Source organism: Hyperolius riggenbachi, chromosome 6 (assembly GCF_040937935.1).
Source record: "Hyperolius riggenbachi isolate aHypRig1 chromosome 6, aHypRig1.pri, whole genome shotgun sequence".
In the NCBI taxonomy this organism is placed as follows: domain Eukaryota; kingdom Metazoa; phylum Chordata; class Amphibia; order Anura; family Hyperoliidae; genus Hyperolius; species Hyperolius riggenbachi.
The window spans coordinates 147,834,501-147,848,134 of NC_090651.1; the positions used below are offsets into that span (position 1 = coordinate 147,834,501).

Genomic DNA, 13,634 nt, shown 5'->3' on the forward strand with positions numbered 1-13,634 from the left:
CCGCTTCCAGCTGTGCGACACTTTGCAGATTACGGAGGGGAGAGCCAGGAAGGGGGGCCCCAAGGTGAGAGAAGGGAGGGGGGAACTTCCCCCCTTTTCCGCTGCTATGCCCATCGCCCTCCTTCACTGGCTGTCTCCCCTCCTGCTCAGGGTTCTCTGGCGAGTGGCGCCCCCCCCCCCCCTGACCACGGGCCCTCGGTCCGTGTCCAAGTGCCCTAATGGTCAGTCCGCCCCTGGTTGTAGCTGTATTGGAACAATTCACTGGTGAAGGGGTGGTGTCTGTGCTTCAATATGTGCAATATTGCTATTCTTTGCATTTGAGAATAGAGAATTATATGAAAAGCCTGATGGTTTCACACACATTTACCAGCAAGATACATTTCCTCTGATCTCCTGCAGACAGCTCATTCAGAGAGATGCAAGCAGCTGCAGTTAAGCCAGAGAGAGCTTTCTCACACACAGGGTTAACAGATGTAGGAAGAGGAATTCCCCCCCCCCCCCCTCCATGATACATTTGCTCGTCACCCAGCTCAGCTTGTCCCGTCAGTGAAGTGTGAAAGGAATTTGAGAACAGTAAACAAATAGGTAAGCAGTGAAATGTATACTTCAGTACTTAGGAGCACTTCCCAAACTATTCCTATCTCAACAGAAAAAAACATGTTAATCGATAGTTTTCCTTTAAGTCAGGAACTACCTGCATTATGCTGTGCAGGCTGCCAGATATCTAGATCCTGTCCATTTAACACAGCGTGGACCTGTGTTCACTATATATTCACATTTTGCATATGTGGCTACCTGGACATCATGTGAATAGAGATGCATATTTTCCTTTGCCACACAATGTAATTCATTAGGAGACACATGCACAATGTCCAGAGAAAAGCAACATTCTGTCTTTTATTTTCTATGTGCGGAAAATTTAATTGGATGAAAAAGTTGCATGATATTACACGGGCTGTCAGATTGTATGATTTTTGTGAACAGAATATGCAAACCACTGAGTTATATGGAATGTTGCTAAATACTGTGTGGTAAAACTGCTACATTTTTGTTAATTTTAAATATTGCCATATATTTGATTTATGCCAAGTTTTTGGAGGAAAATCACTAAATGAATTCTTACCACATCACTGGGGAGTGCTGAAAGATCATTGAAAGGAGTCTCCAACGAGTTGGTGTCCACATTGAGTAAAACAACATCATCCAGAGAACGACTTCTCACCCTCTAAACAAAAGAGTCTTGTTGAGCTAGGTGCAAGATAGGACTGAAAAAATGTGCTGTAGATTTCAAAGAATAGATAGATAGATAATAGATAATAGATAGATAGATAGACAGACAGATAGATAGATAGATAGATAGATAGGGGTTAGAGTTTTAACTATGTTTCAACTTGTGAGATTTACTCTCGTTCCCCTTACTGAAGACATCCAAAATTCTAAGGCTACGTTTCCACTTGCACCAACATATGTCTTCAAGATGCCGGCTATGGGGATTCGGAAGTGATTAGTGTAAATACTGCAGCAGGTTTCACCTGCATGCAAAATGGAAGAAGCCAATGATTTCAATGGGCTGTGATTCAGTTTCTGTATTCACATGCAAGAAATTGTAGCCTATCACCCCTAGTGGAAACAAGCCCTAATGCTATTACTAGGCGTCATCAAGAAAAGTGAAAATAAGCGTTAAAACCTAACTGTGAGATAAGCCTTATCCAATCTACAAAAATATGATTTAATTCTTGAAATTGCCCTTGCAGGGTTGATTTTGATTCTTACCCAATTCCTGTTAGTGACACCTACCGGAAAAATCAGCGAGGGGAAAAATCCACAGTGGAAACAATTAAAGTGGATGTGCACCCTGTATGTATTTAAAGAGTTTAGCCTGTCTAATTCCCCCTCATTTGTGTCTAATCACAAGTTGTAATTTGATCTCTGCCCTGTGTAACATGACTACAAATGGCAGAGATGGCAGATAAGCTCATTTGAAAGCACAGGGTGTTAAAAACATGTCTGCTTCTATTAATCAGGAAGTAGAAACAGTGCAGATTTATTTCAGCTGTAACAAAGAAATGTTTTTTGTTTGAAGGTTATTATGCTGTTGTGCAACTTTTGGAGCAGAGAGGACGTTCTGAGTTCAGGTCCGCTTTAAAAGGGAGAAAAATGGGTTACAACCTTTCCCCATAAAACTAAAGTTAAAGGGACTCCGAGCTCTGAAAAAAAAGGAAAGTTGTACTCACCAGGGGCTTTTTCCAGCCCAGTGCTGGTCGGGAGGTCCCACGCCGGCGTCCTGGCTCCTCTCCTTCTCCCCGCTCCGGAATGGCTGGCAGGCCGCAGCCCGGGCGACACTCTCCCGAGTGTCGGGCTGCTTCTTCCGCATATGACGCGGATTACGTCACACGCCGGCCGCCTCGCGTCATCACGGCGGCCGGCGTGAAAGTACTGCGCATGCGCGCTTTGTTCGCGCAAGCGCAGTACTTTCACGCCGGCCGCCGTGATGACGCGAGACGGCCGGCGTGTGACGTAATCCGCGTCATATGCGGAAGAAGCAGCCCGACACTCGGGAGAGTGTCGCCCGGGCTGCGGCCTGCCAGCCATTCCCAGGCGGGGAGAAGGAGAGGAGCCAGGACGCCGGCGTGGGACCTCCCGACCAGCACTGGGCTGGAAAAAGCCCCTGGTGAGTACAACTTTCCTTTTTTTTCAGAGCTCGGAGTCCCTTTAAAGTTTAGCGTAGCAGACCTCTGAGTAATATATAAAAAATAGATAATATATATGTTTGTAGATAGATACATGTATACCCATGTGCCCTTTGAAGTGTTTCTCTGCCAGAATAAATTTTGTTCTAGATGAAGTACCGGTAGGTGTAGTTAGACCTACTGTAATGTTTTTGTTAGTGACTGGGCCATGGTAAGAGAGATTCATCCTGAGTTCTTGTTCTAGTGACCTACTCAACAGGATAGGAAGTGAGGGAAATGTTTTCCAAACAGTTCCAAAGACCGTAATAATTGCATTGGAGACTTTCGAACCATCCTCCACATGACTAAAAATTGTTTTTAAAGTGATTTAAAGTGATTTCAGCTTCCTGATCTGTTAGAGCTGGTGATTGATACAGGAAGTGAATACAGATATCTCCAATTGGAACTTGGACATTAAAAGGACCACTATAGAGAATGTATGTTTACTTTTATGATAGTGTTATAAGAAAAGTATGATTTCATTATACATGACTGTATGTTTTTCAGCCAGAGAGCAGCATTCCAGGCAGGGAGGTGAACTACCCTCTTTTATAAGCTTACTTCACTCTACTTACCCTCTTTTATAAGCTCACTACACTCTACTTGTGGCGAGGTAAAAAGAAGACATTCATTTCTTTATGTACAGAACAGGAAATTAGCTTTTTTTTCCCTTCACACTCATTTAGTGAAGCTAGGAGTTAATCTGGCTTTGTTTTTTATCAGCTAATTGTTTTGCTGCCTTCTCATAGCTGAGCAACAGGTTTTAGCATAGATTACAGAAGAGATGAATACTGAGAAATACAGATATTTAGCACTCCACTTTGGCTACAGAGGGATTCAGTGCACAGAGAGGTAATAAAATAATTTGTCAGCTGAGACACACACACTCATTAAAAACTCTATTTCTATTACTGCTTCAGTTGCTGTTTACCCCTATTCCCCCTAGTCCGCTCGGTATGGATGTCACAGCTGACCAAGTTAAGTCACGGGAACCACGACCCCAATGATTTTAAAGAGAGCCACAAGGAGCCAAAAAGTCCTTCTACTAAAAAAATTAATTCAATTTTGTCTTAAAATGGAAAGTATTTGAAATTATTCAATTACATGTAAACACAAAATGGCAAAATAGGTATGGATGTAACTGTGTATTTGAAAAAATAAATGCTCAAATATTTACATAAATGTGTATCTATGTAAATATTTGAGAAAGAAAAAGACCTGGTAGGAAAATAAAATAAAACGTTGTATAATTTTAAATAAACAGAGTAACCAAGCAGCTCGGGGTGACCCAAAACCACAAAGAAAGTATAGGTGTCTTCCTGCGAAAAAGGAATAAACAACAAACACATTTAGTGCATTTAAAAAAAATGAATGTATAAAAAAGGTCCTACCTCCAGAAGGCTGAAATGAACTCCAATTAAATAAGGCATAGGGGCACTGTTAAGAAATTCAGAGGTTAGTTATCAAGAAAAAATTTAGTAAATTAAATACCATTGTACAACTTTTTTTTCTTGATTATGGGTTCTTGGTATTGATTGATCATTATACACAAGGAAACAAACATCATAGCTGATTTGCTAAGCTTTGAGAACTTTAGAGAGCATGACTCATTATCAAGCATATTTGGACTGGTCATGGTCAGCTGGACAGTGTACTGGTAAGGCCTTCGATGTGGAATTTGAGCCCTTGGACAAGGGTTCGAATCCTGGCTCAAGTGAGTACATAAAAAAACAATAAGATGTCTTTGGGCAAGGCTTCCCAATGACCCTGGTATCCGTGACTGCAGCTCTGGTGCTTAGAGTCTGCCGGGAGAAAAGTGCAATATAAATGTTGTGTCTTGTCTTGGACTGGATTACATTTCAAGTGTTTGCCATTAGTTGGCAAAATTCACTACCACCGCCTGGGTTATATCAGAATGTAGACTGGAATGCCAAAAGGTCAGTGAACTAGTGTTTATGGTAATATAGACACATGCAACAACTACAGATAGACATTATCTTAGTAAACCCAGGACAACCTGCATTTGTTAAACAAGCATTCTCAGTGTGGGAGCTTTATACTAAGTCACACAGCTGCTAATTTTCTAGACTTTTACCACCCTCTGTATTTTCCGATATAACCAGTCAGGGGTTACAAACTTACCATCTCATAGTAGACATTTAAAAAAAAATACAGTTCATGATTGTTCGATCTCATACAGTTGATATACTGTAAATGATGTACACATCCCTGTTAAAATGACAGGTTTTTTTTTATGTAAAGTTTACCACAATAAAACAATTTCAAAACCTTTCTCCTGTTTAATGTGACCTATATAGCACGGTGGCGTAGTGATTAGCTCTTTCGCCTTGCAGCACTGGGTCCCTGGTTTGAATCCTAGCCAGGGCACTATCTGCAAAGAGTTTGTATGTTCTTTCCGTATATACGTGGGTTTCCTCCGGGCACTCCGGTTTCCTCCCACATTCCAAAAACATACGGATAAGTTAATTGGCTCCTCCTAAAAAAAAAATTTGGCCCTAGACTACAGTACTTACACTACATAATATAGACATATGGCAATGGTAGGGATTAGATTGTGAGCTCCTTTGAGGAACAATTAGCGACAAGACAATATACACTGTACAGCGCTGCGTAATATGTCAGCGCTATATAAATACTAAATAATAATAATAATAATATATACTGCACAATGCAATTACAAACAAACAAATCAATTATGGGGAAAATAGGTTTAAAAAATAACCACTAAGCTGGTTGCTTAACTGTCACTCTTCTTGGGTACACATCTGCAATCAATTAAAGACACTCAGTTACAGCAAAAGTCACGATTCACAGAAAATGTACAAAGCATCAAAGGGAGATCATTGTTAAAAGCTAAGAGTCAGAAGGGTACAAAAATATCCATAGCACCAAGAAAACAAGTGAAGACAGTCATCAAAAAAGGGTAGATAATATGGGACCACATTGAAGTTGTCAAGAACTCGATGTCCCCCCAAAATTGATGAAAAGACAAGGTGAAAAGTGGTGAGGGAGGCTGCCAAAAGCCCTACAACAACATTGAGGGCGTTGCAGGAAATTCTGGCAAGTAGAGGTTGAGTACTACATGTGACAACAATCTCCCATATTCTCCATATGTCTGGACTTTAGAGTAGGGTTGCAAGATTGGAGCCTTTTCTTAAAATGAAAAACATCCAGGGCTGACTAAAATTTGCAAAAAGGAAAAAAAAAAGCATTATGTTGTATATCATAATTTATGTCGCTAAAACAACACTTTGCATCACCAAAAGACACTATACCCAGGGTAAAGTATGGTGATGGAATATCATGCTTTAAGGTTGCTTTTCTTCAGCTGGAACTAAGGCTTTATTCAAGGTGGAGAGAATTATAAACAGTTCCAAATTCCAGTCATTTTTGATTGAAAACCTTCAGGCATCTGCTAGAAAGATGAAGAGGAATTTCACCTTTTAACAGGATAATTACCTCAAGCACACAACCAAATCAACAAAAGAATGGCTTTACCAAAAGAAAATTAAAATATTGGAATGATTCAGCCAGACCCAAGCCCTAAATCCAACAAAAAATATCTGTCTGGCTACTTGAAGATGCACAAGAGATGCTCTCACAGTCTGACAGATTAAGTCATAAAGTTTTTAAATGATTTATTGTAGTCTCATTTTTTTACATCACAAAAACCTGGCATTTTAACAGGGGTGTGTATATTTTTATATATCTACTGTATGTTCCCCATACTTAGTAAGACAACCCCACTGGCTTTGAGTGAACTCTAAAAGCAGGACATTTTTGTGGAAAACTATTTTTATTGTTTTTTAACAGATAAAGATACAATACAAACAACAAAAGTAACCCTCTCCCACTCCCTCCCCAGTAGCCTCTAAAGTCCTAGGCATTAGCCCAATAGGTATTATCAATACCGAATGAGACAAACGGTTCAAATAGTTTATAACATGACATAATTACAAAGCAATATGTTAAATATCAGAAATTTAAGCACAGGAAAATTACATGACAATTTTAAGCAGGACATTTTTAAGACTATGCGCTACAGTAGCTAGGGATTGGACAGTATTTGCTAGGATGCAACACAGTATTGCACTTTCATAGACTTTAAAGTGCTGGATTCAGGGACTAACACAATCAAATATACCATGTATACTCGAATACAAGTAGACCTTGTGTATAAGTCGACTCCAATATACCTGTATAGACAAGGGGTGGGAGGAATGGGAGGAGAGAGAGGAGAGCGCACTCAGAAGGGTAGCAGTTGTCCCTGGCAAGCCTGCCGTGGAATGATCTCACCTTTAGGACTGACTGACTAGCCCATACTAGGCTGTCAGCAGTCTAGCGTTGTCCCTCTCTATGCCGGGGATGCAGGCAGCAGTGGTGCTTTCAAACAGGATCGGTCACATCAGCTGATCTCCATAGATGGCCGCTCACTGGGTCTTGCTGGATGTAGTGCCTGGAGGCTATGTGTGCAAGTTTGTTAGCTGCACTCTGAACTCCCACTATGTGTGGGGATAGAGTGTGCTGCTGGAGGTTCCTGGAAGGTGCAGTGCGTGCAGAAAGGATACATGGCAAAGTCCGTGTTTGGTTGAAAAAATAATAAAATGTTTATTACGCAACACGTTTCTGGAGAGAAGCTTTCTCCTTTCTTTAGGCAAAAAACATTTGTACAAGTGTTCAGTACATTTAAATACGATAAGACAGACTGTGATTGGTTAACAAAGGTAACAAGCTGGCCAATGCATGTGGGTATGCAAATACAAATCCCAAAATCCTTTGCAGTCTTGGAGGGAAAAAAGTCCAAGTTTAACTATGATAAAATCAAGTTACATAATAAAACTACTGAAGTTAAAAGGTATTGATAAATATATATATATATATATATATATATATATATATATATATATATATATATATATATATATATATAATATATATATAAAAAAAGTGATAAAATGTAAGAAATTAATTAAAAACGCCATAACTGGCTTCATTGAAGTCTATAAAGGATATAAAAATATATTGATCAGATTGTTAAGGTGCAATAAGCACACAGGTTCTCTAGGTGGCAGCAAGGCACCCAAACAAAAAAACACAAAGGGTAAAAACAACCACTGGGACTATTATGGATACTCTGTGGTTGGATTAATGAAAGTAACATTAATGGTAATTATGAGCGCATAATTGGAAAAAAATAAATACAAATAAAATAAAAATTGCAATATAATCATATATACAGAAAGGCAGGTTATTTCACTGTATTCAACCAGAAAATTATAAAACTATAATACAGATTCTAGTTCACCATATTTTCAATTGCAACATTCAGACCATCTGGTGTTAAAGTTTCTAACTGTAAAATCCAAAAGGTCTCTCTATTACAAAGATTCCTAAAACGGTTAAATTTGTTTCCATCAAAAATTTGTTCTAAGATGGTGATCTTCATTAAAGAGGGGTCTCTATTATGAAAGTCATCGAAGTGTTTAGAGACACTGTGTTTTGAATAGCCCTTTCTGATGTTTTCCCTATGCTTATTAATACGTTTATGCAATTTTTGTTTGGTGCGGCCTATATTTTGTAAATTGCAAGGGCATTCTAGCAAATAAATTACATAGTCTGATTTACAGGTCAGGCACTGGTTGATCTGCCAGACTTTGATGTTGATGAGGGCTATTCAAAACACAGTGTTTTATTTTTTTTTTCCCATTATGCGTTCATAATTACCATTAATGTTACTTTCATTAATCCAACCACAGAGTATCCATAATAGTCCCAGTGGTTGTTTTTACCCTTTTGTGGTTTTTTGTTTGGGTGCCTTGCGGCCACCTCGAGAACCTGTATGCTTATTGCACCTTAACAATCTGATCAATATATTTTTACATCCTTTATAGACTGCAATGAAGCCAGTTATGGCGTTTTTAATTAATTTCTTACATTTTATCACATTTTTTCATATATTATATATATATATATATATATATATATATATATACATATATATATACACAAAACAATTCCCACCCATTATTTATCAATACCTTTTTACTTCAGTAGTTTTATTATTTAACTTGATTTTATCATAGTTAAACTTGGACTTTTTTCCCTCCAAGACTGCAAAGGATTTTGGGATTTGTACTTGCATACCCACATGCATTGGCCAGCTTGTTACCTTTGTTAACCAATCACAGTCTGTCTTATTGTATTCAAATGTACTGAACACTTGTACAAATGTTTTTTGCCTGAAAAAAAGGAGAAGGCTTCTCTGCAGAAACACGTTGCGTAATAAACATTTTATTATTTTTTCAACCAAAAACGGAGTTTGCCGTGTATCCTTTCTGCACGCACTGCACCTTCCAGGAACCTCCATCGGCACACTCTATCCCCATACATAGCGGGAGTTCAGAGTGCAGCTAACAAACTTGCACACATAGCCTCCAGGCACTACATCCAGCAAGACCCAGTAAGCGGCCATCTATGGAGATCAGCTGATGTGACCGATCCTGTTTGAAAGCACCACTGCTGCCTGCATCCCCGGCATAGAGAGGGACAACGCTAGACTGCTGACAGACCCATATGGGCTAGTCAGTCAGTCCTAAAGGTGAGATCATTCCAGGGCAGGCTTGCCAGGGACAACTGCTACCCTTCTGAGTGCGCTCTCCTCTCTCTCCTCCCATTCCCCCCACCCCTTGTCTATACAGATACTTACACCACTATCCAGTGGCTTCCAAAGAGCGGCACCACCACCATTTTCATCTTCAGCCTACACACTGTACAACACCACTACAGGACGCTCCCCTGTATATACAGGAGTCTTCTATATATACACTGCCCAGTGTATATGGGACACTACCTACTGCAGACTCCAATATACAACCCTCTTAAGCTGGAATTTGTATTGACTCAAGTATAAGTCTACCCAACAAAGTTAATAGCTGCACTTGGGGCGCAGCCATTAACCCCTCCTGTCCATTAAGTGCAGCCAATACCTCCTCCAGACCCCCAGGTGCTGCAACTATTCACTCCATTTTATGCAGCCCAGTATTTTTCCCCTGCCCCTTTCCTTTTTAATTGTTGTGGCCAGGACTTTCAGGCCTGTGCTCTCTTGGTATTTCCTTTCCTCAAAGTATCACTTACCACAGGGTAAATTGCTGCAAATGGGAATGTCACTATTAGTACACACATAACTCAGTGTTCTCAGTGTTGCCCGTGTACAAGTCGACCCCTATACTTTTATGAAGATAATCAGACCTAAATTGCTAGACTTTTACTCGAGTATATACAGCAGTACATGAAAACTATGTATTACCGTAAACATGTAGGCTGGCTGGAGATGCTCATTATGCAACAGAAGCACTTAAATGTATGTATATAAATTTAAAAGCATTAATGTTTAGTGTACATTTATATACCATTAGTGGTCACTTTTACTAAACTGATTCACTTAAGTGGCGTCTCTGACAACCACAGCAGTAATTTAAACAGTCCGTAATTAAACTGAGGAAGGTCTAGTAAAAGTGGAGAAACAAGCTTTTAGATTTATTTTACCCACAAGTTAAAATGTAAACTGTCCTGTCCTGAAAAGGCCTGGGGAAGTGCCCAGAGATGCTGTCTGTTGTACTGTGTCCAGAATGCAGTCAGAGGAATGCAGCTGCCCCAAGCTCCTATTAGCAACTTGAAGTAGACCACAAGAACAATGAAGACACTGTATGTAAAATACTCATAAACCAAAACAAACTCTTAAATACATCTCTCCATCTATTACATACTAATTGTGTAGTTCTACTAACTTCAGCCAGATAGAGATGCTGTGAAAATGTGTGAGACATGTAGGTTGCTTGTAACAACAGAAGTGTTCCAGGCGCAATAATGATGATGGAAAGCAGTCAAACCCACAACAAGGTTAAATGACAGTGGCAGTAAGACTTGGGAATAAAAGCTTTTAGTTTGTAATTTCTCAGGTAAAAGTAGGTGGCTTGTTTTACACTCAAATCAGTTTGTGATTCAAAGGATGACAAACGTAACAAGGTTATGCAACATAGGACAAAGCTATACAAGACAGACCATGCACAAAATACAAGATCATGTGAGGTAAGTCCAGTAGTTCAAGTCATAGGAAAGGAGCACAATGATGGCGGCACACGGTCATGCAGAATACACTAGGGAAGACCCTGCTAAAGGCTTACATTCTAAAGGGTATATATGAGTATATATGACAAATTGCCAAAGATGGTGCACAAATAAAGGCAGTGAAGTTACAATGTGTTTTCTTTAACATATTTTCTGCACTAACAACGTGCAGAACATATAAAAAAACATGAAATTCAGTGCTCATTGTAGTTTAAGTGTGTGTAATGTAACTTAGTAGTAGCAATGTGATTTACTGTCCATTTGCAGTACAACTGCAATATTTTCTTACCTACAAACTGCATTGTATGTTAAGGTACCTTATACAGACACTAGATTTTTGCAGCTTTAGCATTGCAAGTTACTATCTTTAATGGCACCATTGTAAAGTTTTCTTAATTGTACCTACTATATAATGATATCTACATTTCCTCTCCTGAACCTCTTTCCTCATCCTAAATGAACAATATTCTTCAACAATACTCCTATATGTTGTGGACTATTAAAGAGAGTCAGAGCCGAAGCTCGAGTTCAGAAACATATACTTCTCTAAGGAGAGGGTATGTATGTGATTTTGTACCCAAGCTTTGGCTCTGTACACCTTAACGTTACTTAGCGGAAACCCATATGAGTATAATCAATCATCTAGAGCTTTCTCACAACACACAACCTTGACAATTATTGGCACTTTCCATTTACTTAAAACTCCACTCAGAGCACAAATATCCTCTCAGACCCATGCAAGCGCTGAGCTACACAGCCCTTATGTTTCTGTGAAGAAGGCTCCCAACAAGATGATGATAAACAAATCTTATGTAAGCTACCAGCCCATTAGCCCCAACACTGGACAAACCTCGCACCACAGAACACCCTTGACTGAATTCTGTCCCGTTAACCCTAGAGCTGCAAGGCAACAGACCTAACCATTGACTGATCTTGTTGCCCAAACAGATAAAAATATTTTTAGCAGTCATTGTGCAACAAATTGATTCAATATACTTTTTAGTGCTGGCTCAGAAATAAAGCACTACAGGTCTTTTCCATTCAGGCTCGGCAGAAACTGCACCTAAATGCCAAATCTTTTTTTCTTTGCAAACATCACAACTATTGCATTTACAATGGACAGTAATGGCCACTGCTGGGTGTCATCTGCATCTTCTAAAACAGAAGATTTGAAATGCAGCGTAGGGAAAGAGGATTAAACCTAACCCCCCCCCCCATCTCCTAAACACAGAGTGTTTTGTGTCTTCATTCTACAGCTCCAGAACTCTAATTTCTGTCACTGGAATGTCTCAAATCAAATTATGGTCTAATAAGTCACGGAAAAGTAGCTGGTTCAAACTCCCCGGGCTGCTGATTTGTCCAAATTAAGCAACACTGAGGAGATATAAGACAGTTGTGAGCAAATCAGCAGCTTTCTTTTAAACAATTCATCTCTGTGTAAAAATAATTAGTAAAGATGCAGCAGCAACAAATTAATTTTTGTGGCTATTAGAGAAAGACAGACAGCCCGTATGTCAGAGACCACCCATACTGTAAAAATCCAAGCAGGACACTAATCATTTTAAAGATAACCTTTGTCTTTAGGGAATAGCATATGACTTTAACTAAGAGCTCAAAAGTATAAATTTGTATCGCTACTTATTATTGGTTAATTTTTTCACAAAATGGACTCTTAATTTATGTTTTTTTTGCTTATGATTTGTCAGCTGATCTTAAAGATGTATGCTCTGCTCCAATAGGTTAGCATCACTACTAGAAATTCTAAGAAATACGTTTTTGTTAAAAAGTGCCTGAAAGGGTTAAGAGGTTTAGTTTCATTACTTGAAAGAAGTCTTATCAGTGTGCTACAGTGCGCTCTCTAGGCTGCCATAGGTTATTGTTTTATCCCTTACTGCAGGAAGTAAAATGTTAATTTATAGCAGATAGATTCTATGTGTAAGGTAAATAAATGCAAAATTGTAATTCAAGAAAAACAGCATTTATGAGATTATAGTTCAAACTGGATATTACGATATTATGCAAGATGGCAGCTTCTAGTACCACCTGCTTTGACCAGGGAAGGGAATTGTGATTTTTAAATAGATCACAATACTTTTGGGTCAAAGGCAAGCAGGATAACTATATGGTCAATAGGAGTTCTGAAAAAGGTTTTTAACTGTATGCTATGTCAGACTACAGTTCTGCTTTAAAAGGACAAGTACTTTCTAAACCAGAACTAAAGGCATTGGTTTTGGTTAAAAAAGTTAATCTATTCAGTTTAACTCCACATTTTAAGGATGAAGGACAAACATTAATTGAGTTTGCTCACCTTGCTAAAAGCAGAAACTGATAAATAAGCATGCTGTAGCTTTCTGCCAATCACAGAAGTAGTAAGATATATGAGGGCCCATTCACACTTGCATTTGCCAGTTTTGTAAATTCATAATAGGCTACAGACTGAAATGGCAACATTACATTTCAAAATGATGTCTGTGCAACTGATCTACAATAAGAAACAAAAATGCACTTGTCAGCATGTTGTCTGTGCAGCATTTGTCTTTATGAAGGCCAGCAAGTGCTGTTTCTCACAGGCGACAAAGGGGTGCTAATCCTTGTAGGTCATTTGGACAAATGATATGCATAAACTGAATCTTGGAACTTTTGAAATAAACATATAAGATATGAAAACAAGAAAATATCACCTTCATGCTAAAATTTTCATATAGCTATTTGCAAAGTGAACCAGGTGAAATGACAGTACTTGGCATGATGGTGACC

At 39.0% G+C, this 13,634-nt stretch overlaps 1 protein-coding gene across 4 annotated transcripts in view; it reads right to left on the reverse strand.

Annotated features, from left to right (window-relative positions):
* DENND1B (DENN domain containing 1B) overlaps window positions 1-13,634 on the reverse strand; it is a 353,166-nt gene that overhangs the window by 90,415 nt on the left and 249,117 nt on the right. For all 4 annotated transcript variants that reach the window (XM_068240064.1, XM_068240066.1, XM_068240063.1 and 1 more), the window contains 2 exons: window positions 4,121-4,166; window positions 1,124-1,225 (listed from right to left, as the gene is read on the reverse strand). In XM_068240064.1, coding sequence (XP_068096165.1) covers window positions 1,124-1,225; window positions 4,121-4,166 — 148 coding nt within the window. The remainder of the gene's footprint in view (window positions 1-1,123; window positions 1,226-4,120; window positions 4,167-13,634) is intronic.